This window comes from Phragmites australis, chromosome 3 (assembly GCF_958298935.1).
Source record: "Phragmites australis chromosome 3, lpPhrAust1.1, whole genome shotgun sequence".
NCBI lineage: Eukaryota > Viridiplantae > Streptophyta > Magnoliopsida > Poales > Poaceae > Phragmites > Phragmites australis.
In genome coordinates, this window is record NC_084923.1 from 5588335 (window position 1) to 5616268 (window position 27934).

Below are 27934 nucleotides of genomic sequence, written 5' to 3' on the forward strand. Positions count from 1 at the left end.
TCCTATAATGTAAAAACTTTATCGCTATAGAGTATAAACACTAGATAAACATAAAATATATTTAGATAGAAATTAATTTAGATTTATCTTGTTGGATTTGAGCCAATAGTTTTAGAATCCTTAATTCACCCCTTCTTAAGGCATCACTGATCCTTGCAGTTGGTATTAGAGCATACAACTCACTTTTGGACTTTTATGCTTCACCGCCTACTGGTTTGACACAAGTTGAGGATGGAGATGTGGTGAGGATAATGCTTCAAGTTCTTCTTCGATCAAAATACGATAAGATCATCGCCATTCTTCACAACGGCGAAGACTTGAGCAAGATGACACCTATACAAGTACTTGGGAATCGAAAGTGGTTCTTCCTACATTCCAAACGCATGCACACTGAAAGTTCCTATAGGAACGAGATTTATATGTTTGATCCAAACATGGCCTAAATAGGTCCGATTTGGTGTCATTTTTCTCTTCCATAAGTCTGCTAGTATAGGTAAAAATATAGTATTTTGGAAAGTTTTGACCTAGTAGTCCGAAATTGGTTGAATCTCAATTGCCTCTCATCGGTAGGGTTTGGGGTTCCCTAGGCCCTCAACCATAGAGGGAGGGGCAGTGGTCTGGTGAGATGGCGGTGGCGCTGTTGGCCACCAGATCATAGGAGGGAGGTAGCTAGTGAGCAGTTTCATAGGAGAACTGAGGAATGGGGAGGAGGCTATCACAACGGTGGATCTAGCAGCTAGCTAGCTGAAGACAGTGTGGTTAGGAGTGAGCGGGAGGGGGGAAGCGGGTGACGAAGGGGGAGTGACGATGGTGGAGAGTGATGGGTGCTGCTGGTAGCTACAATATGAAGCAGTAGTGGGCGGCGATAGACGGCCCTCATGAAATGATAGGTGGCACGGCGGAGGAGTGCATCAGGTTGGGTTGGCATTTGTGATTAGAGTTTATAGTGTTACCTTTTACATGGATTTAGATAAGAATATAGATAGTTGGATCTTCATCCAACGATGTTATTTACTCTCTTGAGAGCTAGTCATTCTCAAAATATTTTGGCAAATATCTTGGACCTTGAAAACAGACAAGTGCCACGCTGAACTTGGTGTGCCTTTCTTTTGTTACTATAATTGATCTGTTCATATGAAACCACCTAATTAAATGACCAAAACTCCTATCTTTTTTTACATAGATACGCACACTACCCACACACATATACGCGTCTATACAAAAGCTAGAAGGGAATAGGAGGCTCGATGTCTCTATTGTGCAGGAACGCACAATACCATTAAACACACGCATATGTACCCTACCTAATCTAATCCGATCTCAACCCAAATGTGGATGAACATATGTGTCAAGCATAGCTTGAAAGACAGATTCATCGCTCACCGGTAACTTAGGTTGTAGTTGTTTGAATAGGATTTCATTTAGAATGTGCTTGTACAGCTTCGAAGGACGTGCACTTTAAGTTGTTTGAATTGGATCAACTCATACCGGATGAGTTTGTTCAAATTCTTAGAATATACGTAATAGATGTCGAACAAATCGATACCGAGATCTGAACACCGAATAGTAGATCTGATAAACATTACCCAAAATGTTCAAAAATCAAAATAGCGGTCGTCTGTTGCTTTAAAAATCATAGTACTTTTTGTACGTGTTTCATAATATGATGAACTAATTTCTAAAATTATTTCTAGCCCTAAATTATACGTTAAAAAAGTAAGTTCATTTATAATACTCTATTTATATGTTTTTTTATCATTTCACGTGATAATAACAAATAAAAAATATTTTTTAAAAAATAATTAAGTTATACATGAATATAATATATAGTTTTTAACAACTAAACAAGTTCTCATACCATTCCATACATCAACCAAGCACATTCTCATATTATCATATATATCTAACTAAACACATTCTCGCACCATCTCATACAGCTAACTAAACAACCTAACTGCAACACCTTATTCCATATCATCTCATCTAGAAACATCACAAACATCATATTTCTTTCAATTTCGTTCTAACCAACCAAACGAGCTACAGCTTTCTTTCACCCAAACTCCTATCGGATACCGGCTAACGCGCGAGGCCCGAACAACAGCCCTGACCGCGGGGCTTTCTGCTTAGCCAGCCCAAACTTGGGCGCGTCCGGTGACGGAGTGAGCCGGAGCCGTGTAACCGCAGCCTTCTTCGACTCCTCTCCGTTGTCCCGGTCTCCCCTACCTGACCTCGGCTCGTCTACCCTGCCCCCGACGCGAAGCAACCGCGGGGTGCAGGACTCCACTCGCACGCGGCCGGCGAGGTAACCAACTCCGTTCTCCCCTTCCCGTATTCCCCCCCTCCGCGCGCACGCAAGCGTTCGGCCTCCGCCTCCCACTCGACGCACGCGCCCTGCCTTCTAAGCCTAGACTCCCGGCGCAACGCAGACGTTTCAACGCCGCGGGTGTACCCCTCTCTCTGCCGGATCCCCCGCCCCAGCCGCCGCTCCTCAGTCCGCCGCCGCCGCAGCGCTGCTCTGCCCTCAGGGCGCCGATTGGTTCCTTCTAGTGTTGGTAAGTGATCCTAGCTTGGATGGATTTCCTTCTTCTAAGAGCTGTGGGTTCGTGCGCCGCGTGGTGCCCTAGGGATCTGATCGGTCCATCGTTTCATTCACGGTTCGATTATTAGGTTCTCACCGCGCAATATCAATATAACCATGGTGCATGTGCAGTTTATTTTTCCAAAAAATTTGGGGGTTCAACTGAAGCCCATGCCCCTTCGTTAAGTCCGCCCCTGCCCCTATTGTAAGTTCTGTGCTTAGGTTTCTTCAGACTTTACTCTGCCAGCTGAGGATTTGCCAGGTCCTGATGAATTAGATATTAACTTTGGATGGTTGTTGGGCCATGTTAATTTTGTAATGTACGATAACAAGCTAACTGCATGAAGCATGACATTATGAATGATGAATTCACCCACCCTTGCAGTATAGCACATTTAGGCAATTTGAGTGTAGAAGCCACGGCCTAGAGAATAGATGTGTGTATCTGTTTTTGAGCATGGCACTTTGGACTATGGATGAAATTCTGTGTGATAAAACTTTTGTCAAATGATCGTTTGTGCTTATCCGTTTGAAACGTGTTGTCAAAAGCGCTAGTTACCACTGACAAAGTATTTGCCATTAGTATTTATTTAGATGCTCACTCCAATCTTCACAAAAGATAAGGTGTAAACATTTCGTGATTACATCATTGATCAATTTGTCGATAAACGTTAATGATCTTCTCTTTTTTGTTGCAGATTTCTCTGTACAATGAGCTGGAGAATTCCTCTTTTTGGGTACGTTGGTATCATCCAAACTGATCCAAGTGTCGTCACTTATTTTGATTTATGAGTCCTGGTCTTTCATTTATCTGTCCTGTGTAGTTTTACCATTTATTGTATATATTCAACAGCCTGGTTTCTTCATAACCAAACATGTCGGAATAGTTCAAACAAGTTGTCTGCTCACACTATTTTATCTAGCAGCACTTGCCACCAAGCATGGCGCATTGTCTTTAGTTTTCTGTGCAACCCTACAAATATTAAGGAAGTTAACAGATTTGCTCATTTTTTACACCATAAATCCATTTTGTCATCCATCGAAAATTGACCTAATTTCTATCTTCATCATTGCCTGTTCCTGGATCTTATAAAACTACACTGAGTGATTAAGGACAGCTTATATGAAATGGCACCACATTTTTTTTATTTGTTTTAAGCAGATCTCAAAGATTTGCTTCTCTTGCTTACTTCCTTTGGCTCTGCTGAATGCATGCATATTGCAGCTCTCAGCAGCAGCAACCTGATCCAAATTTCCAGGACATCCCTGCGCAGTCTTGGTACCCTCCCTCAGGTTCGTCTTCACGTCCATCCACACCTGGTTCTTCCAGTGCTAGTCCACATCAAAGAGCTTCAGATCATCCTCAGTCTTCATCGCGTGGCCAGCCATCTCCAGCTGAAGCTGTGGGGATAATCGCTCGTTTAAAGGATAAGAGGTCAGCAATTAGCCTCTTCTTCTTTCATGATTGCTTGTAGCTTTTTGTGTATCAGATTGTCTTTATAATTTTACCTTAACTTGTATTATGGATTGCAAATTCTTTGTTACCCTTTGCCATGACTTACAAGCATTTTGGTGTTATCCCCAAACTGGGGACTCAACACCTATTCTTAACAAGCACAAATCTGATACGAAATTTTGTATGCGCTGCTTTTGGTTGCAGTGTTAGCAACACCTGGGCACAGCTATTTATTTCTTCAGATATTAGAAAATAAAATAACCAAATATTAGTGAAAAGAACAAAAGTTGTTCTGCTAGCTAGAAAATGATTCTGTTGTATGCCCTGGTCTATGCCATAAGCTACTCTAATTCTAACATCCGAACACTGTAGTAGGACATGGCCCTTACTTCAGCATACACCATTATAACAGATTGGCATTGCAGATTTTGTTGGACCTTTGTAAGACTGGAAAATCCTTGAATACGTTGTACTTCAGTCAAGCCTGAAGGACCAGAGCCAGGCAGGTTTAGGGTGATTATAGGGGGGGGGGGGGGGGGAAGTAGAGATGATCTGTTTCTGTGTAGAACAATATGCAAACATGACAATTTGTGTAGGCTGAAGGGCAAGTGGATAAATGCTATAGAATTTTGGAAGGACATTTTTTTTTCTTTCTTTTTTTCCAAAGTGGAGACCCACACTATGCAGCTGCACAGGAGCTGCACAGCGTCTCCGGGGGTGGGAGCTGGGGATCGAACCCGGGTCTCCCACCTGAGAGCAGCCTCGAGGAACCACTGGGTTCGGCTGCCCTCTTAGAATTTTGGAAGGACATATGCATTGTTGTGCTGTGTTGCTGAATTCTTGATATGGACTGGGTTGAGGATAAGGGTCCGAAGACCAGGGTGGAGGCAGATTCGCCCTCTAAGCTCGCTGGACTTGTTCCAGGCGAAGCCAGGAGTCTCTGAACAGCTGGCGGAACAGGATAATGGCGAGATCGCTCTCGTCACCAACAGGGCTTGTCCCTGCGACAGGAGACTCTGATCATGCCAAGACTTAACTTGTTTATTTATTGCTTGCCTTACAAATGATATGACGTGCTCTTTATATAGAGCCATCCCTAACATGTGTGCTAACATATTGATAAGGCTAACAGATGGATATGCATCTAACAAACTAACTAGCTAACCATACGTCCAAGCCAACTAACATGTGGATAATAATGCGTGCATGCTACCAACTAATTCAACCAACTAATTACTGGATGTGTGCTGCTGCTGGCCGGTGCACTGCTTCTGCCATGCGCCGTGCTGCTGCTGCCTTGCCATGGCCGCCGTGCAGCTGTTGCCCCTAGGCCCAAGGGCCACAACAATTCTCTATGTTGAAAATGTGTCGATTTGCACGATATTCCATTGATGCATTACTTGATTGGAGTCGAGAACATTTTTTACTATCTTTATTAATTTACTTTTTTTTGTGCAGTATTGATGAGTTACAGAGGTTGTTGAAAGACAAGGAGGCATATAATGCATTCTTCAATTCACTTGATCAAGTGAAAACTCAAAACAATGTAAGTTCTGTTGCACATTATTATATTTGTGCTGTTGACTTCACCGCATTTGCAAAGTCATTTATGCATTTTAGCCAGCAATTGTAATGTGCTTTTTCGTTCGCTAGTTCCAATAATTGATGAGACTGCTAAGACTGAGTTGCATGGTTTGCATTACTTAGTCTATACTTGACCATCTAGGCAGCCCCGATCGGATACGTGTATCAGTATCAGACCGATACTGATACAGGGATATGCCATTTTCTCAAGAAACCCAATACATGGTTACGTTTTACTTTTTTTAAACAGTAATAAGTTACTCCTATGTTCTACTCCAAGTCTCCAAATTGTATCTGGATAGGCGTGACCACTAGCTACTACCTAATAGATCGGCGTGCGGCAGCGGCATGGGCTTCACCATCATCCTCATGCCGTTGGGGTTGGGCAAGCTGGTGAGAGAGGCTGCTTTGGCGATAGCCACAACCCCAAATGCAGTCTTGCAGCCACCACCCCCACAGTGGTGTCTGCTTGCCGCCGCCAGCACTCGGCCACCGACGATAAAAAATCAGAAGAACATGGATGGGAAGAAAGGAGGAAAAGGGGGAGTTGGGGAGGAGAGGAACTCACCGCTAGTAGGTGGTGAAGGGCGTCGCCACCGACAATGTGGGCGTGGTGGTGACAGGCAAGAGGGAGGCGTAGGAGATGCGGCTAGGAGATGCAATGTCATTAGGTTATGCGGCTAGGAGATGCGACTGGGCCAGATTGGACTGGGTCGTATCCTAAATGTATCCCACAAGTATCCAAGGAGTATCCGAATTTTCAATATTTATTTTTATTCAGATACTCCGCCGAGTATCCCGTGTGCATCAGTATCGGATACGGTATCCGATACGGATACGCGGGCATTTGGAAATATCGGTGTTTCAAAGTTGATCATCGATAGACAGGTACTTTAGTGAGCTCACTATTTAAAGATGTCTCAGTGGTAAACTGCTCTTCCTTACCAAAATGATTGTATTTACATGTAGATATTCATATGAGCTTAGTTGTAATACAATCTCATTTATCTAATCCCTCGCCCATGATGGTGTGGCTCATCCTTTATGCTGTATTGAAGCGATTTATGAATCCATGATGGTGATTGTTATGCAGTAATTTATGTTGTGATGTTGACTGCTATTTATCTCTGTTAGATTGTTCTATCTGAATATCACATCTTGCCAAGATGTACACACATAGGAAATTCCTTACGAGTCTTGTTGATTCTCTCACTTGTGGCTCTTTCTTGATGCTCAGGTACGGGATGAGCTTAGAAAGGAGACTTTGCAACTTGCAAGTGAGTTATACATTCTGTTTCTGTAAATATTGGTGTTCCCAAACTAAATGTATTATTGGGATTGTGAACTGCAGGGGAAAATTTAGAGAAGGAGCAGCGGATCCTGGAGCTCAGAAACCAGGTTAGCACTGTCAGCAAGACAACAACTATTGTAGTCATGCTATTCATTAGTAAACCCGAGCATTACGAATACCATAATAGAAAAAAGCATGAGAATTTTTTTTCTTTATGTTTTCAGAACTTAAAACATTTTTTTGCTAACAGTCCGGTTGCATTTGTAATTTGTACAGTGCACTATAATAAGAACCACAGAACTGGCGGCTGCTCAAGATAGATTGACTGATTTGGAACGGCAAAAGGATGAGATCATGAGGTCCTATTCACCTGCTGCGCTGCTCGACAAGCTCCAAAGTAAGCACTTTGAACAATAGCATCTGCTGTTCCTGTGTTCTTGCCAATTGCCTACTTCTATCTGAGTTTGGTATACCACAGTGATGCACATATCTGCTTCGGATGCACAGTGCACCAAAATATGAATGATGGTGCTAGAACCTTGTGAAGCATCTATTAGTTTCATTGAACTTAACTATATTGTTCAAGTGTACTGGCCAGTGACCACTGACCAGCTGGGAGCTCGTGCTGGCTACCCAGTGGATCTATGTCAATACCAGTACTTGCAGAGAGTTATGTTGTGTAGGCATACACTCGTCAGTAACATACACAAACGTTGCTTTGGTGCTTGCTCAGTGTCAATGGCGAAGTTGGATGAGGAGGCCGAGGAGCTGCACCAGAAGTTCCTCGAGAAGGACATCGACCTGCCTACCTTTGTGCAGAAGTACAAGAAGCTCCGCACTGCCTACCACAAGCAGGCGTTGCTTCATCTCGCCGGCCAGACATCGCTTCGCTGATATCCGTGGGCTGTCGTGTTGGACAAATACCTATTCATTCTCGTTTTACACTACTATGTATCTATCTGTTTGGCCCTGTTTTTAGTGCAGCATATTGTAGGGCTTGCCAAACACCAAATGGAGATTGCTGTATAGTTATGTCTTGCATTGCGGGGATTGTTGCATTGCATTTTACGTATGGTGCCCGTGGTGCGACTAACGAGTGACAAAGTCGGATTTATATACGGTCATCATCAAACCAATTGCATTCATTTTGTATAGCTTTCTTATGCTTGATGGCTCGTGGGTTGATGCCAGTTGAGTTTTTTCACCGTAGTGATGAACACTGAAACAGATTGAACTCGGACTCTTCTTTACACGTCGTTCCCGTGACACGCAGTGTGTTCAGAGAAGAACAAAATCGCATGCGAGGCCGCATTAAGATCGTTTTAAAAAAAAACTGAAATATTAATATCGTATTGAACTTACCCCATGCTCCACACTTTCGGCGACTTAAGTGCTTCCTTTTCACTGCCCCCGTTATACTGCCCTAGTTTTCCAGCAGTTGGCTTCCGCACAGATGACAGCAGAAAGAAGCCTATGATTATTGGGTTCTGATTCTGCAAGATTAAGGACGTGTTTGGATTGCAACCTTGGCTTGCCCTATCAATTTTTTGGCGTCGTCATGTTTCATTTGTTGTTTGGATTGATGCGAATGTTTTGGTTTATCCACTCAGCACTGCCCTCACTAGCTGTTTTCTAGCCAACACACAGACGAAACCGTGGCGGCGAAAAGCTACGCCAAAATTTTAGCAATTTCAGGTTTGGTGGGGCTAATGCAGGGGTAATCCAAACAAGCTCTAAAATGCAAATGCCAAAGCTGTGGATTAAAATGCACTCGTGTAGGTCAGTCGTGCCTTCACCAGTGAGTGAAGTCAGGTGACTTTAAATTGTTGTGCATTGCTGGATCGTAAAACGATGGATAAAATTTTGGTGCTACAGTGTACTATAAACAGTAATATCTGACTGAGTTACTATAGCATTTTACTACAGTATTTTGATGATAGAGTACTGTTTATCTTCTCATATTTTACTGCTGTCTCGTGACTTCACGCCCCCTGGGATACGGATCCCGTTCCACCACCCCACCAAAAGTTGATTCCGTAAAGCGCTATGCATCACGATAGCCAAGTCCGTTTGGAATAATATTGCACTGTGAGCCGTACTCCACCACTGAGAAGATTGCTAGATGTGCTAAGTGCCTAGTTTAACTCCGAATTCCTTAAAAAATAATTTATGTTAAAATATAAGTGAATTATTTATTTTTTATGAGCTTAGTTTTTTTTAAGTTAGTCGGCATATACAGTTTAATATAGTATTAGAGCTATATATCTCGAGTTCGAGTCTTAATAGATGCAATTAAACTAAAAATTACGGCTAATTTCTAATTTTAGATCTGAGACATGATGAATTATAAGTAAATTATTATTTTTATCAATTTAAGTTTTTAGATGAATTAACTAAGTGCATGCAGCTTAATAATTCGTACCTATTTGTTCGCTCGCTGAGCAATCCACGAGTGCGTTGCACGGACAGCGGAATTCTTGTCGATTCACGCGACGCTTTCGGGTTCAGAACAAATGGATCCGATCTCCGCATGCACGCAGAACAAAATCGCATTATGAGCCGTGAGCCAGAACGATCCGATCCAAGCGTCTCCCGCGGCGGCCATTGCTCCAGGGGTAAGGCTGAAAGGTTGGCCAGCCTTGTCCGCGTCGCTACGGAGCAAGCGACCCGTGACCTGGCGCCTTCGGAGCCACAGGGGAGGGCTCGAACTGCTAGCCGCTGGACCCTGCAGAATTCCATGGAGGAATCGTATTCGTCACGAAGGCTATCGAGTTGATTAAATTACCGGGATCGTTTTGTTGGTTGGCAGATAACGGTGGAGAGTTTTGGCCTGCTCCAGCCGTATGAAATTAGTACGAGAGGAAGTAAATTTTATAGTATCCTGTTTGACGAATTTTTTTATCTATGATAATATTTATTTATATTCTTTCTTATCTTTAACTTAACTATTGAATCACAAGATAAATATTATGAATAGAGTCTCACGAGAATCTTTCTAGATAATATCTTGTAAAATTTGCTTCCAATACGAGAGCTTATCGATCTTCTTGCGCGCTTCTTTCCATGTCAACTTTTAAGTACCATTTGAACACACATGCATTCACATATGTACACACCACATTCAAGTCCATATAGGCATACATATTAACCACTTTACCGTACCTACGAATGACATATGGGTAGTTCGATATAAATGCTTCAACACGCCAACAACACATAAAACTCTATGTCGCACACAATTGGTCATAAAATAGGTAGAATAGGTAGCATACCATTGTGAATGTTTTATAAGATGCACTTGTTCCATATCTTGAGCTTGCCAAAGAATCATTGGGTAAAATCATCACATAAAAACGCACGAGGAATGTGGATTTAAGATGGATATGAGTCTTCCGCAGTACTACACGGTGCAGTATAGGTCATTGACACGTGGATAGTATCAGTCATTGACACAATACAATACTGCAGAGGATACCTCTCCATTTAAGACACATCAGCAGAAAAACTCCATGTCGAATATCAATCAAGAGCTACAATGTACAAGTTTGAATATTATTTGGTCTGATTTACATGGGTCATTCTATCAATAAAGCAGTGTATGCATTCGCGTACCACACAGAAGCCAATTTTCTGTCATGAGAAGATGGTAAATACAAATTCTTTTATCGGTACAGCGATCTAATCAAGATATACAGGTCAACGGAGGAAAATCCCATGTGCAAGCCACTGGAACAGAGCAGCCACTTCGTATTTTGGGGCATTTTAAACTGCATTATGCATAGCAGGGTGTATAACAGATCAGTTTTCCTTAGCGCTGTTCTTGATCCATTCCAGATACTTGGTGTTACCACCAGTTATGGGCAGAGCAATAACTTCAGGAGCACTGCATGGACGAGGAACCAGTAAACCCCGTACTAGCAACGTTGCATACTTGACGTCACTATATATAAAACGATGAAAAAACACAACATAAGTAAACCGAATGGATCTTACTCATATTCACGGTTGACTTAGACATGTCCAGTCAAGGCATCTAGAAGTGATTCCCTGGCCTTGGTGACGAACAATTCTTCAGCATCAATTTGCACCTGAAAAAAGGGCAGATTAGTGATCAGCACATGCTTAGTTTCATATGCCACGACGCAAATATAGCACCATAACTTTCTCTCCCCCTAGTAAACAGATTCAATGCCTGAAAAGGTAAGGAGGACTACAGTATATTTCACCACTAGAGAAGACAAATAAGAGACAAACTATTCCAAAACTAGTATAAGATTACAGAGTAAGGTATTCATGGTAAGAACTAAAATGCCAAACAGCAAGGAACATACTATATGCAATCTCTACTGATCATTCTTGTTTATGGGCAAATAGGTCTCGTAATTTATTTTTTGAATTTACACACTCAATGATTTCAATTTATGGTTGTCTTGGTAGCCTGAAGCTAAGATGTGCAAAGTAATATCTATCACATGAGTCCAACTGAGTCATTTGTTCAACAAAATATGACAAGCTTCAGTAAGCTCTCCCACAGTTAGTTCTTACGTATAACAATGCAGTTTTCTCAAGCTCAGCTCGTTTACAGTGCTATCTATAAAAGCTGAACCTCACCCGGCGCAACTTAACAGATAAACCTTGCAACCATTAGAAAAGTGGGAAAATTTAGTGTTTAACATCGAGCGGTGAAAATTAATATTTTGTTGAGAAATCTAAAGGGTAGGAGAATAAGAGCCATAAACCCTCCTTGCCCATAAAGGGAGCTACACCATTATAGAAAAGTGGGAAAAATTAATGTTTAACATTGAGCGGTGAAAATTAATATTTTGTTGAGAAACCTTAAGGGTAGGAGCACAAGAGCCCTAAACCCTCCTTGCCCATAAAGGGAGCTACACCATTATAGTTCTAAACCCTCCTTACCCATAAAGGGAGCTACACCATTATAGACCTAAACCCTCCTTACCCATAAAGGGAGCCCTAAACCCTCCTTTCCGAGTGTGTTGTTATTATTTGAACAGAACAAAACTTACGTACTAGGAACAAAAAAATTGGAATGAGCAATCAAAATTTTCATATGCATTGTGTTCATAATGTAACCCATAGATGAAGAAACATAAGCGAAGAAATAATATTGATTCCAACCAGGTACTATATTGACACAAGCAGCAAGCTTCTCACTGATGATGCTCTGTGACAGCTTCTTGGCTGCAATAGATGTGAAACACAGTTGTTTAAGACATATAAAGCAAAAGACAGAAAGATTGGACAGAAAAGTATGCAACATTACTAACAAAAGAAAGATAAAACCTAAAACGAACAAAACTATTCAACTGTACAAAGATTGGATGCTGACAAGCTGAAAGGTACTAATGTGGTCGTCTTTTTCAATAGAGAGAATTGCAAAATTGATTAGCAAGTACTTTAAAGTGGTAAAGGAAGCATCAATAGCATAGGAAAAGTAAGCGCTATTTGGAAAAGCGCCTCCTGGCCTTGTTCTGGTGGCTCACGAACCCGGTTCTATCCCGCTCCGCTTTTGGGCTGAGTGGGCCGTAATGGGCCACTCTTGGGCTTGCCGCAAGCTATTCTCATTCCATTCGACCGCGAGCGCCGCAACTCGCGTCTTCTTAAGTCCCAAACCCTACACGAACCAGAGAGAGCAGCCTCCACCTCCAGCTCCAGCTCCAACACTACGAGCTGCGGTTCTGCCTTCCGCGCGCTTCCCTGGGCATGGCTGAACCCGAAGTGGCTGTGGTCACAGCCGCAGCGATGGAGGCAGAGGCACCGGCAGCCGCAGCGATGGAGGCAGAGGCGCCGGCAGCCGCTGGTCTGAAGAGGGAGGGGGAGGAAGTAGGTGATCCCGCCGTTGAGGGCGGCGAGGCGGCGGCGGCCAAGAAGCCGAGGGTGGAGGGGGACGCGAAAGAGGAGAAGGATAGGGAGGAGGGGAAGGCGGTGAAGCTGGGGCCGAAAGAGTTCGCCTCGGCCGTCGAGATGTTCGACTACTTCTTCGCCCTGCTCCACTCCTGGGCGCCGCAGCTTGACTTCAATAAGGTGAGGGTTAGGGTTCGATCCTCGCTCCTGTGTCCTTGCGCTGTTCTGGTTGCAGAAAGTTGCGTCCTTTGCGGTGATTTGCTATGCGTTCTGTTGTCTTATTTGGTGCCTGATGAAGCTTTAGCCATGCTGCGGTAGTTGCAAGCTGGTAGGTTGATTTTACCTGCCTCAGTGAGTTAGGGGTGTCCTGAGCAGTTGATCCTTGACGGTTTGACCCGGATTAGGCAAGGTTTGTCCTTCGCATCGATTTACTCTCAAGTGTCTACCTATTTCGACATGATCCATTCTTAAAGGTAGCAAATTTGTAATTCATTTGAACTAAAATGTTATATGTTGGAACTAATCTTAGGGCATGCTTAATCCAAAGTTTATGTGATTTGATATATCATCGCTGTGGATGTGAATGCATCAGAAAAGATTTAAGTGATAGTGTTTTCTTTATGCACATTGTAACGTAATATGGTCTTTTGAAGTTTTATTCTTGATAGGGAAGTCGCATCATGTATTCATGTTAGTTTGCTCGGGTTAACCAAGTTTGATGTTTTACTTAGCTCTGCTTCGAATTTCTTGTAATAAGTATGATTTGTTAAATCAATTTTTGGATTAAACCTTTGGCCTAATATGGACCTCTAGCTTTTTTGGCTTGATTTGTTGGGGTTCCATTTGAGTCCCCATGTTCTGTTTGATTAACTTGGGTGGTTTGTAGTGGGCTTTGCCTTTTTGTGCGTATATTGAATTTCATTTTCCATGGTGTTTATCCATGTATATGTATTTTTTTTGTTCATTCTTGTTTAACGCTATCAGTCACATGTAGATTTAGCTGAGACCTTAAGCCTCACTTGCTCGTTACTTCGTTTGACTTGCTTTGTCGGGTTTGCAGTTTCGGTCTGATTAGTTTTGAGTGTTCCAAGTGCTTTTCTGTTGTTTGAGTAAGAAGAGTTTGCTGATAGCATCGAGCTATTCACAGAATGTGTAATTCACTGTCGAAGCAGCGTTTTTAACTTATTCATTAAAGTATTGGTGCATATGCAAGACTGGAGAGGGAAAAAGGTTCTGTTGTTGTCAGGCACTGCTAACCTTAGTGAATCTCCACTTGTCCATGAGACTATGTATTCAGTCTCGTAGCTTCAATATTATATTATATCATAAATGAAACTAATTATATTAGTCCTTTTGCCTTTCTGACATAGTATCGGTGAAGTTCTGTGTTCAAATTTAGAATTTTCCCGTGTTTGTTTTGAACTAAATTTTTTCTAATGTGTTTGAGTTGTGATTTTCACCTGGTTTACTACATGTTGGACTTTTTTCACTATGATTTACAATTATGACAGAGGATTTGCATTTTTTTGTATTTGTAGAGCTTAAAGCGAAGTGTAATACTAATAAAACTGCAGCTGTGGTTTTGTTTAACTAAAAAGTCGAGTGGCTGACTTTCCTACTAGTTATGAAGATGCTTGGTTGCGAACCTTGGGTGCTTGATGCAAACTTTCTTATTAGTAATTTCCATCCGGGCATTACTTTTAGATCAAACAATTTAACAGGACTGCGATTTTGTTTTTCAAGTTGCGCCGAATCTAGCATACTGAAGAGATTGGATGATGGAAATATATGTTAGTTGGCATTTTTTTTTGTTTTTGAAAATGATTTCTAGTTACATAAAAGCCACTAGATTACCTGACCTTGTGTTCCACAAAGGAAGCTTCATTTAGCTCCAAACTCCAGTTAATCTTCATATAAAAACTCATTACCGGCATTATGCTCTTCAGCACATGGACTTCTAATTTGCATCTTAAATTTTGCAGTATGAACACATGGTGTTGGAGGACCTGGTGAAGAAAGGCCACGCTGAACCCAGTAAGAAGATTGGGCCAGGAGTTGAAGCATTTGAGATCCGCAACCACCCGGTGTGGCAAAGCCGCTGCTTCTTTGTTCGTAGAGTTGATGGATCTTCTGATGATTTCAGCTTCCGCAAATGTGTCGACAATATACTGCCTCTCCCTGAGGACATGAAGATTGGCAATGGCAAGAAGTCCAGCGGCCACCACAAGGGTGGCGGGGGCCGAGGAGGAGGACGAGGAGGGTGGCGTGGTGGCGGGCGCGGTGGGCGTGGCCGGGGCAGGAGAGGCGGGTAGGAGTTTAATAAGCCCCGCAATTTTGCCGTGGTCCATGACAATGAAGGGCATTTACCTTATTTTACTGGAGTTTGTTTACCTGTCCTAAAGACCGATGCCGACTTGTGTACCTTGAAACTGAGATATGATCCATGCCGAAAGCTTGCCCCATGCTGTTCTTGACTTGAGGCGTTCCACTCAACCTGGCTTTCTTCATTCGCTTGCAATGTAGTTACCGCGTCTTGTTTGCACCGGCCCAGATTAATCTGTCATCAGACCACGCGTACCGTAGTTGAGCCTTGGTTTGGCTGAGCATGTCTGCCCCACAAGTTGGCGGTGGGGTAAACGCAGAATAGCACCAGATGAACACACTGGTGATGACTTGGCCGAGCAACGCCTTGCGGCGAGGCCATGGCTACAGGTTATGAGGCTAGAACAAATTGGTCGTTAGTTGCTACTGGTGCTTGCAACTTTGCCAGTGTCAGAAACGGAAGGGAAGGGGACAAATTGGTTGATCATTTGGGTACATGCATGTCTCGTTAGGTCTGTTTGGCAGAGCTTTCAGAACAGTTTCTCGATCGGAATCAGGGGAGCTCTGTCAAATAGTAGCTTTTAGCTCTCTGAGTGGAATCCGTAGGAGTGATTGTTTGAAATGAACTAAAAATTAGAGAGAGAAAAATCAGCTTCTTCTGATTCACTTTCTGTAGAGAATCACTTCCTCCATATATTTTATTTTAGAGAATCACTTTCAGTCACAAAATCACTTTCTCCAGAGAATCACTCATCGCAGAGAAATTGAATTAGAGAGAGTTTTACCAAACATGCCTTACTTGTACGTCACTAGCTGCTAGTACGCAGGTTCTTCATCGGTGGCCGAGACCGAAGACCCAGCGTAGCTGTTCCTTGTATATGGTTAAACACCTCAACTCTACTTGACATCAGAACATTTCCTGTCCGATCTGGTTACCGATGGCTTTTGCGATAATGATTCACAAAATAATAATTCGGTGGAGCGTCAAGTAGCAGTGGCGGATCCACCAGAGGGCTTGGGGGTTCAACCCCTCTACTCCCAGCGTATTTGAGATCTCTTTCTGCAATTTTTGGGCATGGAGGAGGAAGAAGATAAGAAAAAGAAAAAAGAAGAGAAAATGATAAAAGGGAGGAGACGAAGAGAAGGAGAGTATCTAGTTTTAAGTTCTGGATCTGTCATTGATCAATAGTGAGACCAGCAGCAAAGGCCACCTTCTCTGAAAAGGGGAAAAGGAACATATGCTTTTGCCACTTGCGGTGCATCCATTATCCAGCTACGTTATCAGCACTTGTGCTGCGTGCTTGCTCGTCAGCTTACCGCCGACCAGGCTTTATGGCAACATTTGATACCACCGTAACCTTTCGAAGAGCACTCAACTTACTGTTGCTCCGAATGTAACAGCAAGTTAAATATATATCTTGTCGGACTGCTTGGTAAGATCATCTCAATCAGACCGGCTTTTGGAAGGGGGATGCGAGCTTAAAGCAAGTAAGAATATGCCCGTGCGGTGCCATGAATCTGACGTCTCGTGCAGCGGGGCGATGTGCGGGCTGGGCAAGGACGCGACGCGACGGTGGTGGGTGCGGATAACACTCAGCCACTTGCCTGCCTGCCTGCCTGCTTGGTCCTTTCCGTCGGGGGCAGCGTCCGCGATTGCCATCGCAAAGCAGGTCAGGGAGAGAGACGTCCTGGTCCGCAGCTACAGCCTCAGACGCATGACAAGTCGGTGAGTTACCCAGTCGCTTCGCAAACCACTCTATTTTTTTTCCAAGTGCCGCTGTTTGTTTTTCAGAATTTGCTCGTACATGTGTGGACTGTGGAGCCGATATTAGGAGTGCAAATTGGTAAACATAATTGTATCCATCGATTCTATTTAGTTTAATTAATAACGTTACTTTTTAAAATTGTATATTTTTTTTTTGAAAATAAGTGTTATTGTTGAAGTAAAGAGTGTGCATAGGTACTCTTAGGTTCACCGATGATCTGTTTGGTTGAGTTTTCATACCAGCTTTTAAATAAAATTAATAGTAGCTTCGTCAAACGACATATTATAGTTTTTAACTCCTAGAATCATTTGGTGAAAGTGATTTTCTAAAATAAATTAGATGTTGAGAACTGGAAAAAAGATTTTTTATTCACTTTCCTCGTATAATCACTTTATTTATAAAATTTATTATAAAAATATTTTTAATCATAAAATCACTTTTGACAAAAATTTAGATCAGCAGAGCTAAAAAAAAAGTCTCAACTTACACTTTAGCCGATATGGTATCGACACGAACGAAGAACTACCATCGATCTCGCCCTTGTTTGGGAGACACAATTCAGATCAGATTTCATGTACGGGTGTACCACCGGAAGGTTGAGGGAAAGGATCACAATTCATGAAAGAGGAGACATGCGATGAACATGCATCTGAGTCTCTGAAATTTTATGGTAAGCGCTAATGATTTGTAGTGGGTGCGTTTATCGATGCGGTAATGCTCCTTAGCTTGAACCGATTTGAGAAGGACATGATGTGAAATATTAAAATCATGAGTACGTGTACGTTCTAATTGTACTCCACCTCGATAGAAGCACTTGATTTTGCTTGTTGGTTGACACTTGATAATCAAAACAGAGTAGGGCAACAGGCCATGGTCTAGTGTCATGGACTCCTTATAAAATTGCAAATATAAATCTATAGCAAAAGAGCGACTCCAGCACTTGGACTGACCTTCATACAAAAATTGAATGACGGGATGTTTACAACGGATTTCATATCCTTCTCCACTTGGACCGAATTTCTGATGAAATCGGTTAGACGCGCCCACAATAAAGTGTTTGCACAGGTTTTCATCTTTCCACCATCTTCCAAGTGGACCAAAGTAATACTAGGGATGGACTTGGATCCATCTGTGAATCTATTTTAATTTAATTTAATTAATTAATTAGTTATTTTGACTAAAGTAAAATGACTAATTAATTAATTAAATTATATTAGTATATGGATCATAGATATCATTGGCACTCCATGCATATCCCTTTCTCAGATAGCATACATCCATAACAAGTGAGCATTTGCACTAGATTTCATCTCTTTACACCGTCTTCCACGTGGACGATTTTTTCATGTGCCACAACACGGCCATAACAAGTGAGCGTTTTCATCGATTTCATATCAATATACTCTTTTCGTCTACAAATAATTGATAATTTTGATTTTTACTGTTTAAAATTGGATTATTGATTTTTACACAAATACATGAGCAAATATTTATAAGTGTACAAAACCATAATTAGTTAAAGTACAAATAACAAAAGTTAAAGTTGTAAATATTTGTAACCGGAGGGAGTATGATCTTTGACGGGATTGAACCTGTCGCATACCACGTACGTGTCATCATCCAAAACAGAAAGAGGAAAACCAACGCTGACGAGAAATACAGAAGAGAAACCAAACCAAAAAAAAGGAAAATTAAGAGAGAAATTTTGTACGATTTCTGCGCCCTCTTCTTCGGCGTCTTCGCTACTCTCCCCCAGCGAGCCCACGATACGACTAACCCTCCCGCCGGCGCCGCCGCTCGCCGCTCGCCGCGGGAGATGTACAAGCTCGGCGGCCGTGGCGGCGGGCGCGGCGGCGCGGCAAAGCGCCCGCCGCCCCCACACGGCCGCGGCCGGGGCGGCGCCTCCTCCATCGGCGGCATGGGCGCGCCTCCCCGCGGTCGCGCCGCCGCACCCGCCGTCGCCCAGCCGGCGGGGCGCGACGAGGCGTTCCGTCTGGAATCCAGAGGGCCGCCCGCCTTCGCGGCGATAATACGGCTGACCCCCGACCTCGTCGACGAGATCCGGCGGGCGGAGGAGGCCGGTGGTGGCGCCCGCATCAAGTTCAACCCTAATATGTACAACTCGTCGGAGAACGTGAGCTCTCCTTCACCCTCTGTCGTTTATTTCAGTTTCCACGAGTCCCTAACCTAACAAATTTGGACGGTTTTTCCCCTTACGGTGTATCCTAATTCGCTTTCCCTTTTAGCCGCACTTTTACTGGGTTTGCGTTACTTTGCATTCAGACTAATGAAATTTACTGCATGATACTCACGATATACTTTGAATTGTTAAGCGTAATGATCTGTTAGGCACTTCATTCTAGGATTAACGATTTTCTCTTCATATTGTGATTGTCTTTGTTACATTTCGGTTCATATAGGACAGTGAGCACGCATTGCTCGTTTGTTACTTTTAGTGTATGATTTGGATGGGTTAAACTGCGAAATTTGGTTTAGGATTTTTGCAAATGCCTGCATATTGTTGAGTGCTTTCACCTTGTAGTTTGAATTTCTAGGACACAAAGACTATTCGTTCATTGATGTGTCTTATGATCCCATTTCAAGGAATCTCGTTGCTTACTTTGCATTTAGTTTGATTTGTTGGGGCACATTCTCCTTGGACGTTTCTGTTGTTTGGTTGGCAACAGGCTTAGTGATTTTTTCCATGAATCCTTCAGTCTTGCCATGCACTGTGGTCCTGGACTCCATGCTATTTTGACTTACTTTAGGCTGAATGGGAGCAAGCGCATTGCTTATTTGATGATTCTTCCGGGCATTCTAAGTGAGCATCTCATGCAATTTGATTTGGATCCGTTGAAATTCAGTTCAATTTCTGTTATTTGTACATAGTTTGGTTATTTTTTGTGGTACAATTAGTTCTTACACTGGTATTTGAGTCCGGGTTGTTACTTTTGGATGAGTTTGGATTTTTAATCTGTTAAGGATTGCTCAAAATCTTCTCCAAATGGTGATCCGAACTTAATTCAGCACAAAAGGTCATATTTCAATTAGCTTAGTGTTGTGGAGCAGGAGTTGAAGTCTCAGTTCTGAAGGAATAGCACTCCCATTTGGTTTGCATAGATCAGCAGGGTGCGCACCAAATTTATGGAGACGGGTGGGAACTGGATGGTGAAGGATAGTTTAAAGCATTTCAAAGTGATAGCACTCAGTTAAATTACCCTACTAGGTCCAAATTAGATTTGTATGCCAAACAATTTTTTTTTTAACATGACAATTACTCCTGTACTTTTAGTTGTTTCATTTGAATACTCATATATCTTTTTCTGCACCAGGTTATAGATGTTAGTGGTAAAGAATTCAAATTTACATGGGCATCTGAACACGGCGAGTTGTGTGATATTTATGAAGAACGTCAGAGTGGAGAGGATGGAAATGGGTTGCTTCTGGAATGTGGCTCTGCTTGGCGCAAGGTGAATGTGCAACGCATTTTGGATGAATCAGCAAAGAACCTTGTGAAAATGCGCTCAGAGGAGGCTGAACGTCTCTCAAAATCTCGGAAGTTTGTGTGCTTTCCCTGTTCCATTATCCTCTTAGTCTCTTATTGATTTATAACAATCCTGATTTGTACATTTTCTTAAACTTTCTGCTCCATGGTATTGTAGTTTTCTGCTCACTTTGACTTATGTATCCTTGTAACATTTTCGGCTGTAGATCCATCGTGCTGGACCCCGCTAATCCATCTGTCAAGAGTCAGGCCAAGTCAATGGCTGCTGCAGCTGTAGAAGGTCTGTACTTTGAACTATGATTCTATGTTTTCTTTTCCAACATTACAATATGAGTTTATTATTTCTACCTGGATTTCACATTCATAGTAGAAATGTGCATTGTTGTGTAAGTATTCTTCAAAGACTCATGTATGTTTAATTTCCTCGTAGTAGATAGTAAATGGGCTCAGATTTTCTATGTGCAACAGTAAATACTAGTTTGGAATTGGCTAATATTTGTTAGAGACTGTAGTTACTATTTAGTGCTGTTATCTCTTCCAGGCAATATGCGGAGGATGCACTGGAAGCAGAAGAAGGAATTTATTAAGAAGAATCAAGGTTCCAATCCTGTTGGATCATATTATTCGATATATTGTATTTCTTTTTATTTATCTATATGTCCCACCACTAAGGGAACCCTGCACTAGCACATAATTAACTCTGTTGTTCATTGGCCTACTCCAGCTGCTGTTATCGCCCCGACCAAATCAATTTCCAAAGTGAAGTTATCTAACAATATTCCCAAAGGAAATTTCTCAACTTCACCTGCACCTTCTCCTGAACAACCTGGACCAAGCATTCCTTCATTTCCTATTGGATCAGATACAAATAATGAAGTGATAACACCTTTTGATTTAAATAAAGAGGAGCACAGTAAACTTGAGAAAGCAACACCGAGTAAGATGTCTAAAGGTATAAATTGCCGAGCAAGTGCTCATTTTGCTAGTGTTGATGATAATGCAAATTCAAATGAAGTGCGGACCCTCTTGATATCTGTACTGTCAGAAAATCCAAAAGGAATGGTCCTAAAGGTACTCTCTCTCTCTCTCTCTCTCTCTCTCTCTCTCTCTCTCTCTCTCTCTCTACACACACACACACACACACGGATTCACATGATATTAATCAAGCTCCTTGCACAAATGGAAAAACTAACTCAGCAACTTCCTGTACCTTTTTGTAATGAGTTAAATACTAAGGGCATGTTTGGTTCGTGGACACAGTTTGCCACCTATTAGGCAGACAGGTTTGACCAACTGTGGCCAGTGTTTGGTTAGCTGCCACACTTTCGGCGTGCCAAACTTTTTCACCAGTGGGGTTCATTTGTCAGTGGCTCATTTTCTTGCCAATTCTTGCCACAGTTGTGGCGAACGTTTTGTTCGCCACACAAATTGTGGCGTGCCACACTTTGCCACATTAAACTGTGGTATACTATGGGATCCAACCAAACATGCCCTAAATTACAGGTGAAGGTGTTGAAATTTGTAGTTCTGCAGAGCTTACAGTATGATAAAAGAAGTCTGTCTTTTGTTTTTTGGCTAGCATTGATTGATCCCTTTGTATCTTGGTGCTTCCATCAAGTGACATTGTAACTTGATCTTGTGGTTCGATGACTCTTCTTTACCTTTTAAACATATCATCTTTTCTTGGTTTGATGATATGCTACAAATGTTTTTCTTGGTCTGTCTCCTTGTCTCCTTTTCAGCTGACTGAGATTTTGCATATGTCTCACTCACATTTCTGACCGTAAAATTCATCCCCGCAAACGTAAAATCTTATTGCTTTTTACGGTCATGGACCTTCTCACTGACTCATTACTGTAAGAACTACACCAATTTTTATTGCTGCAGGGTGATTTATACGGACATGGGTCTGTAACCGTAAAAACAATAGGATTTTACGGTTGCATAGATAGGTCTTTACGGTCAAAATGTGACTGAGATAAGCAAAATCTCAGGCGAATGAAAACTAGCAATTCTCTTTTTCTAATTTGTCTGATTACTTAATTCACTTAGTACTCCACAAAGAATTGTCTGATGTTCTGCTCACATGTTATGAACCATAAGCAGGCCTTGGAGAAAGCTGTTGCAGATGCATTTCCTAATGCATCAAAGAAAATAGAGAGCATCATCAAGAATGTGAGTAACCAAACATTATGCACCATCTCTTTTTCCAATTAGGAAATGTAGGGAATAAGGAGTAAACTCACTTGACACTTGGATAATCTTTCAGATTGCAAATTACCAAGCACCAGGGAGGTATGTGCTCAAACCAGAATTGGAGATAGAAAGCTCTAAAAGGCATGCATCTGAAGGTGGAAGGTAACAGTATTTTCGCCTCCAAGTCCAACTCCTTTTCCATTTTTGTCTCACAGGGCATGGTTTGCATGATGTTGCTTCTGCGGTTTTGTACAATTATATCTCTACATGTCTGCACTCTACCACAAGTCCACAACACGTTAACATACATCTATTGTGTATCTAACAGATCCATCGATGAGAACATTGAGGAAGCTGCTCCAAGCGGCTCCCCAGTTGCTGCTGCAGGAGATGTAGCGGTAAATAATGACAGTGATGGTAAGGCGGGAACTTCTAGCGAGAGTGGAAGTGATAGTGATAGTGACAGTGACAGCAGTGACAGTGGAAGTGATAGTGGGAGCCAAAGCAGAAGTGCTGCAGAAAGTGGCAGCGGGAGCAGCAGCGACAGTGATAGTGATGCTTCATCGAGCAGCAAGGAAGGATCTGACGCATATGTGGATATTACTAGTGATGATGACAAAGCAAATACAACACGCACAAAAATAGCAGATGACCTTAATTTGTCTTCCTCACCAAGAGATTTGACAAGACTTGATGTCGATGATGAGCAAATTGACATTGGAACGAATCTGGACTATAAGAGTAGATCACCGCATATCGATCTGAATAATTTTAACACCGACAATGATGATGCAGCATATACAGTTGCAACAGGTGAGGGCTTAGGTGCCAGCAACCTGAACAAGCCATCAGAAATTCCAGGAAGCAAGAACATGACGAGCACAAGAATGGACCATATCGGAGTAGATAGCAAGTATAATGAAATGTCTTATCAGGACAACCATTTTGATGACTCCTTAAGAACAATCAGTGAGAGCTTACACAAGCAAGAAGCCGTTCAATCCACAAAGCAGCATGGTAGCAGGAGAAAATCAACATCAAAGGATGGATCAAACCATGGCCTGATGAGTATTGCCGACAAAGGTGCCAAACCCAAATTGAAAAGGTGCTCTGGTAATGAGAACTCCACAACAAATCCTGAAAGTGCGAAAAAGGCCAGGGTTGACATAGCATCTCCGGGCGCTACAGGTTCTTTCTCAGAGCACAGAAAATGCTTACCTCCTGAAAAACATACCAATGATAGATTGAACAAAGAAACAGGTACTGTTAGCCGGGATGCTTCACGAGATAGCAGTCCTGCCAAGAAAGGAAAGTCTTTGGCTTCTGGAAATCTACAAAAGATAGATCAGAGCCCAAATGTACCTATGCCAACAATGCACTCCGAGAGAACAAAAGAAAACATTGAGAAATCAAGTTCGAAGAAAAGAACAGATAAGATGCAGAAACCATGGCATGATATGGATGGTGATTTTGGAACTGGTTATTCACATGGTGAAGGGCACCATGTCAATTTTGATGGCTCTGATGATTCTGCCACCAGAAAGAGGAGTCGACATGGGGATCCTCTTATTGATGATAAAATGCTCAAGCGTTCGAAGGATGTTAATGTTAATGTAAATTCCATGAATCTAACCAAACCTTCCAGAGGAAATGTTGGGCCTGATGAAATCGCAGTGTTTCCTGAATCCAATGAAATTAATGGGGAGCCATCAAATTCACAAAGAAATAATGTTGAGAGATCACCTCATGGCAAGAAAATTCTCCAGAGAGAGCTTTCAGATCTCGAATTGGGTGAACTTCGTGAGCCGCCTTTGGAAAATGACAATGGGAAGACAAGGAAGCAATTTGAGAGAAATAGTCCTTCGAAGTCGCTTGATGGTAAACTAACTAATGTAAATAACTCCTTCCCTAGTATGAATAACAGGAAGGCTCCTCTAACTGCCATTTATGATAAGAGGAAACCATCACCTCAAGAATATGGTATCGGAGGTCATATGAACCAGGAAGGGTTCCCCAGGAAAGCAGCAGGATATGATTTTGATGATAATATGCCTCAACAAAGAGGAAATGTTCCAGAGAGCCAGCATTTGCCAAGGACTGATAATTCAGATTCCGAGAACATGCTATATCCGGATAGGTCAGGAGAAAAAACAAGCAAATGGGAAACAAGGATCGCACATGGTGGAATGCTAGAGTGTGCAGATATGAAGAAGAAAGCAACTTCAAGGCTTCCACAGAATGGTAGTAAGAATGCCACTGTGTCCCGAACACAGAAATCAATTTCCCCATCAGATAATGATGAGAGAAGTAGGAACAACTCTTTGATTGAGACCGAGACAGGTAGAAGGAGGAGGGACAGTTCTTCAGACGAAGATAATTTATTTTTCTCCAAGTATGATAAAGATGAGCCCGAACTGAAAGGTCCAATAAAAGCTTTCTCACAGTAAGTTCCAATATCCTCCATGCAGTCATCTTTATGTCTCCTTGAAGTATTTTGTTTAGTGCATATTGACTTTTCCCCTACTTTTGTCGCTAAGCTAAAGCTGACTCACTGACTTGTTCTGTTCTGAAAACATTTGATACAATCAGGGATATTCCTGGAGATCTTTCTATATATATATATATTATTAGACTAGAATATGCTTTCTGTTTTCTTTTGGGTTTCCTCCCAGTCCAGCTTACCTTCTTGAGAATTGTATTGCTTGAAACCTGAGAATGATTAAATCATATCAGCAGGCCTGGACCTGCAATTTTACTAGCCAGGTTCCTGTTTAGTAAAATGTTTCAGTAGGCTCTTTGAAGTTTCCATAAATATTTGAATGCCTTCCACCTTCCCCTCTCTCAAAACTGTAGAGCTGTTTAAACTTGGACTGGTGACCAAATGGTTGACGGATTTTCTAATTTACATCCATGTATATGAGGTGTTCTACAGGCTCTTTAGGAGACTTTTAATTTGTTTGTGTTGTCTAAAATATTATAGGTGGTATGATTAATCTCAATTTCATCAACGTGCCCCTGTAAATTTGATTGATTTTGAAGTGCATACTGTTGATCTGTGCCATTAACACAAGCACTGATAGCTGTTGTATTTCCTATTTTAAGTTTATTTTGTTGTTGATGCATACAACCAACTGATTAAATTCTTTTCCAGATACAAATATTATGTGCAGGAGTACAATGAGAAATACGAGGTTTACTCTTACTTGAACAATCAGATTGAGAAAACTAAGTATGTGTTTTTTTAGTTCTCTTTGCACTTTATTTTTCCTCTGTTTGATAGTCCATAATCTAATAATCTCCTGGAACCGGTGTTTTTCTAATACAGGTCTGAATTCTTAAAGGTTCAAGATGATCTCAATGCTACTAAAGAAAGAGACAAGGAACAATATTATAACATTCTGGATAGACTCAGAGACATGTATTGTGAATTAGGAGCAGTATGCTTTCTGCCTGCCCTTCCATATGCTTTAACATGACTATCTTCACATTGAAAGGGGACCAAGTCGTCCTCACTTCCTATATTTCGTCTTAGAATTTTCCACCTGCATCCTTATCCAACAGTTAATTCTGCTCATATAACATTGGTTTATAGAAGGAGACTACTCCATTAAACAACTTCACAGTTTTATTTAGCTCTTGATTATTAATTGAGGCTCTCCCTGAATCTGACTGGGCATTATATCCTGCAGAGGCATAAATTGATGAAGAAGGTCTTCTTATTGCTTCATGAGGAGTTGCAGGTGTGTGATATCATGAGTAGTAGTTTACTAGGCAACCGATTCAAGCAACTTCCACTACAGTTTATCATTCTTGTTATTATTTGCATTCTAATATTTTGGTTATTTTCCCCAGGCTATCAAACAAAGAATTAAAGACTTTTTAGAGGCCTATTCAAATGAGTAACTGCTTCACCCTCAGAATATGCGAGTTAAGTTCCAATGAATTATTTCCCTGAAGCACATCCGAACAACAGTCAACTGATGATGAACTGTATTATTGATTGATGGTAAACCATGCAGGGCATTTGCAACTGCTTTTCAGAGACTGTCACTCATCCTCATCATCAATTCTGAAAATGTCGGGATCCCCACATTAGGCTTGCCTTTGTTGAAGCTTGCTTGGCTTGGACATTCAGCCAAAGGCATTATCAGTGTCAGGAAACCTGAGAGAGTTTGATTTTCGGGATCATTGTGCCGAGTTTCATAGTAATCACGACGGAAGTGGAGGCCAAGGCAGTTCAAAGATCAATTACCGACACCTCCACATGATGCGAGGCCGCTGAGCAAATGAAACATATAACCTATGGAACGGAGCCACGGAGGTAATGCCTGAGGCGGCATTACAACAGAGCAGTTTTGCTGCTAGTTTGGCACTGTGACCGGTCGGTTCTCTCTGCTGGCTTTGTACATTGCTTTTGTATTAGTGTGATCCATGTTGAACTGAAGTAAATTGCTAACTCTGTACATATCTGTAGACCGAATAGAGAAATTTTGAAGGTGGTAGGAGAAAATAAAAACTGGGATAGTGTTCCTCGTGCAGTTATTAGTTCCTCCATATAACCTGTGGATGCAGTTCAGTTTTTGAAATATGTTCAACTTGAGGAGCAGTGAGCTGAATAAAGCTGCTATCTCAGTCTCCCCTTCATGCAATCTTCAGATTTCGGGTGACTTGCTTGATGAGCAGTAAACCGCACCATTCTCACTGTAGACTCGATCCATATCACCATGTGCCCATGTTAGTTGTTTCACCTGCTGTTTTCCTGTCAGCTCAGGCTGTCGCTACATCTCGAAGTAACGTGACGCATCAATGGCTTCTTTTCTCAGAGAAGTTGACATTTGTGACCTTTAAGAAAGTCTAAGAAAGTGACTAATCCAGAAGAAAATTTCTGGTTGGTTGTCCCGGGCAAACCCACAGAAAGATTAACGATGAAATGAAATTGGAATAAAACTGTACTACTACATGCACTGTCAGCGTGATGACAGGCGACAGGCTGAATGCTAAAACAACAGTAATTTTCAAAACCTATAATTATTTTGATATATATTTAAAAAATTATAACTTCTATACTCATTTAAAAAAATCTATAACTATTTTGATACATGTTAAAAAAACTACAACTTTTTCACCAAGTGTTTACTGTCATCATCTGATAGATTATGATTAATCTTTTATTATATGCCATAAAAAATATCAGTTGAGCTTATAGTGAGAAACTTATAGCTTATTATAGTTTATGTTAAAATAGTTATAGGTTTTTAAAATAGATATCAGAAATTATAGTTTTTTAAATATATATTAAAATAGTTGTATGTTTTTAAAATTTACTCCGAAATAATGCTCGTTAAATGGAAAACCAAAAAAAATCTCG

General features: G+C 41.6%; 3 protein-coding genes across 7 annotated transcripts; all 3 read left to right on the top strand.

Moving 5' to 3' along the window:
* The first annotated feature begins 2131 nt into the window (after window positions 1–2131).
* On the top strand, window positions 2132–8180 carry LOC133911766 (vacuolar protein-sorting-associated protein 37 homolog 1-like). 4 transcript variants are annotated; one of them, XR_009908699.1, is made up of 9 exons: window positions 2133–2555; window positions 3280–3318; window positions 3807–4016; window positions 5496–5583; window positions 6859–6898; window positions 6973–7019; window positions 7189–7309; window positions 7646–7879; window positions 8015–8180. XR_009908699.1 is itself a non-coding variant. In XM_062354162.1 (9 exons), the coding sequence occupies exons 3-9, from the start codon at window positions 3293–3295 to the stop codon at window positions 7804–7806; spliced, it is 693 nt and encodes a 230-aa protein (XP_062210146.1). In that variant the 5' UTR covers window positions 2133–2305; window positions 2430–2555; window positions 3280–3292; the 3' UTR covers window positions 7807–8066. The 4 variants fall into 4 exon arrangements, 3 of the variants coding, with proteins under 3 accessions (XP_062210147.1, XP_062210146.1, XP_062210145.1); XM_062354162.1 differs by having other exon boundaries at window positions 2133–2305; window positions 2430–2555; window positions 7646–8066; XM_062354163.1 differs by having other exon boundaries at window positions 2132–2305; window positions 7646–8066.
* A 4373-nt stretch (window positions 8181–12553) lies between these two features.
* On the top strand, window positions 12554–15251 carry LOC133911767 (protein EMBRYO DEFECTIVE 514-like). The gene is made up of 2 exons (XM_062354164.1): window positions 12554–12957; window positions 14760–15251. The coding sequence occupies exons 1-2, from the start codon at window positions 12637–12639 to the stop codon at window positions 15087–15089; spliced, it is 651 nt and encodes a 216-aa protein (XP_062210148.1). The 5' UTR covers window positions 12554–12636; the 3' UTR covers window positions 15090–15251.
* A 3292-nt stretch (window positions 15252–18543) lies between these two features.
* LOC133911768 (uncharacterized) lies at window positions 18544–27104 on the top strand. 2 transcript variants are annotated; one of them, XM_062354165.1, is made up of 13 exons: window positions 18544–18999; window positions 20198–20424; window positions 20577–20650; window positions 20912–20968; window positions 21095–21441; window positions 22477–22545; window positions 22640–22728; window positions 22895–25009; window positions 25718–25795; window positions 25892–26003; window positions 26256–26306; window positions 26419–26493; window positions 26586–27104. In XM_062354165.1, the coding sequence occupies exons 1-12, from the start codon at window positions 18682–18684 to the stop codon at window positions 26467–26469; spliced, it is 3588 nt and encodes a 1195-aa protein (XP_062210149.1). In that variant the 5' UTR covers window positions 18544–18681; the 3' UTR covers window positions 26470–26493; window positions 26586–27104. The 2 variants fall into 2 exon arrangements, with proteins under 2 accessions (XP_062210149.1, XP_062210150.1); XM_062354166.1 differs by lacking the exon at window positions 18544–18999 and adding an exon at window positions 19557–19686 and having other exon boundaries at window positions 20198–20335.
* The last annotated feature ends 830 nt before the right edge of the window (window positions 27105–27934 follow it).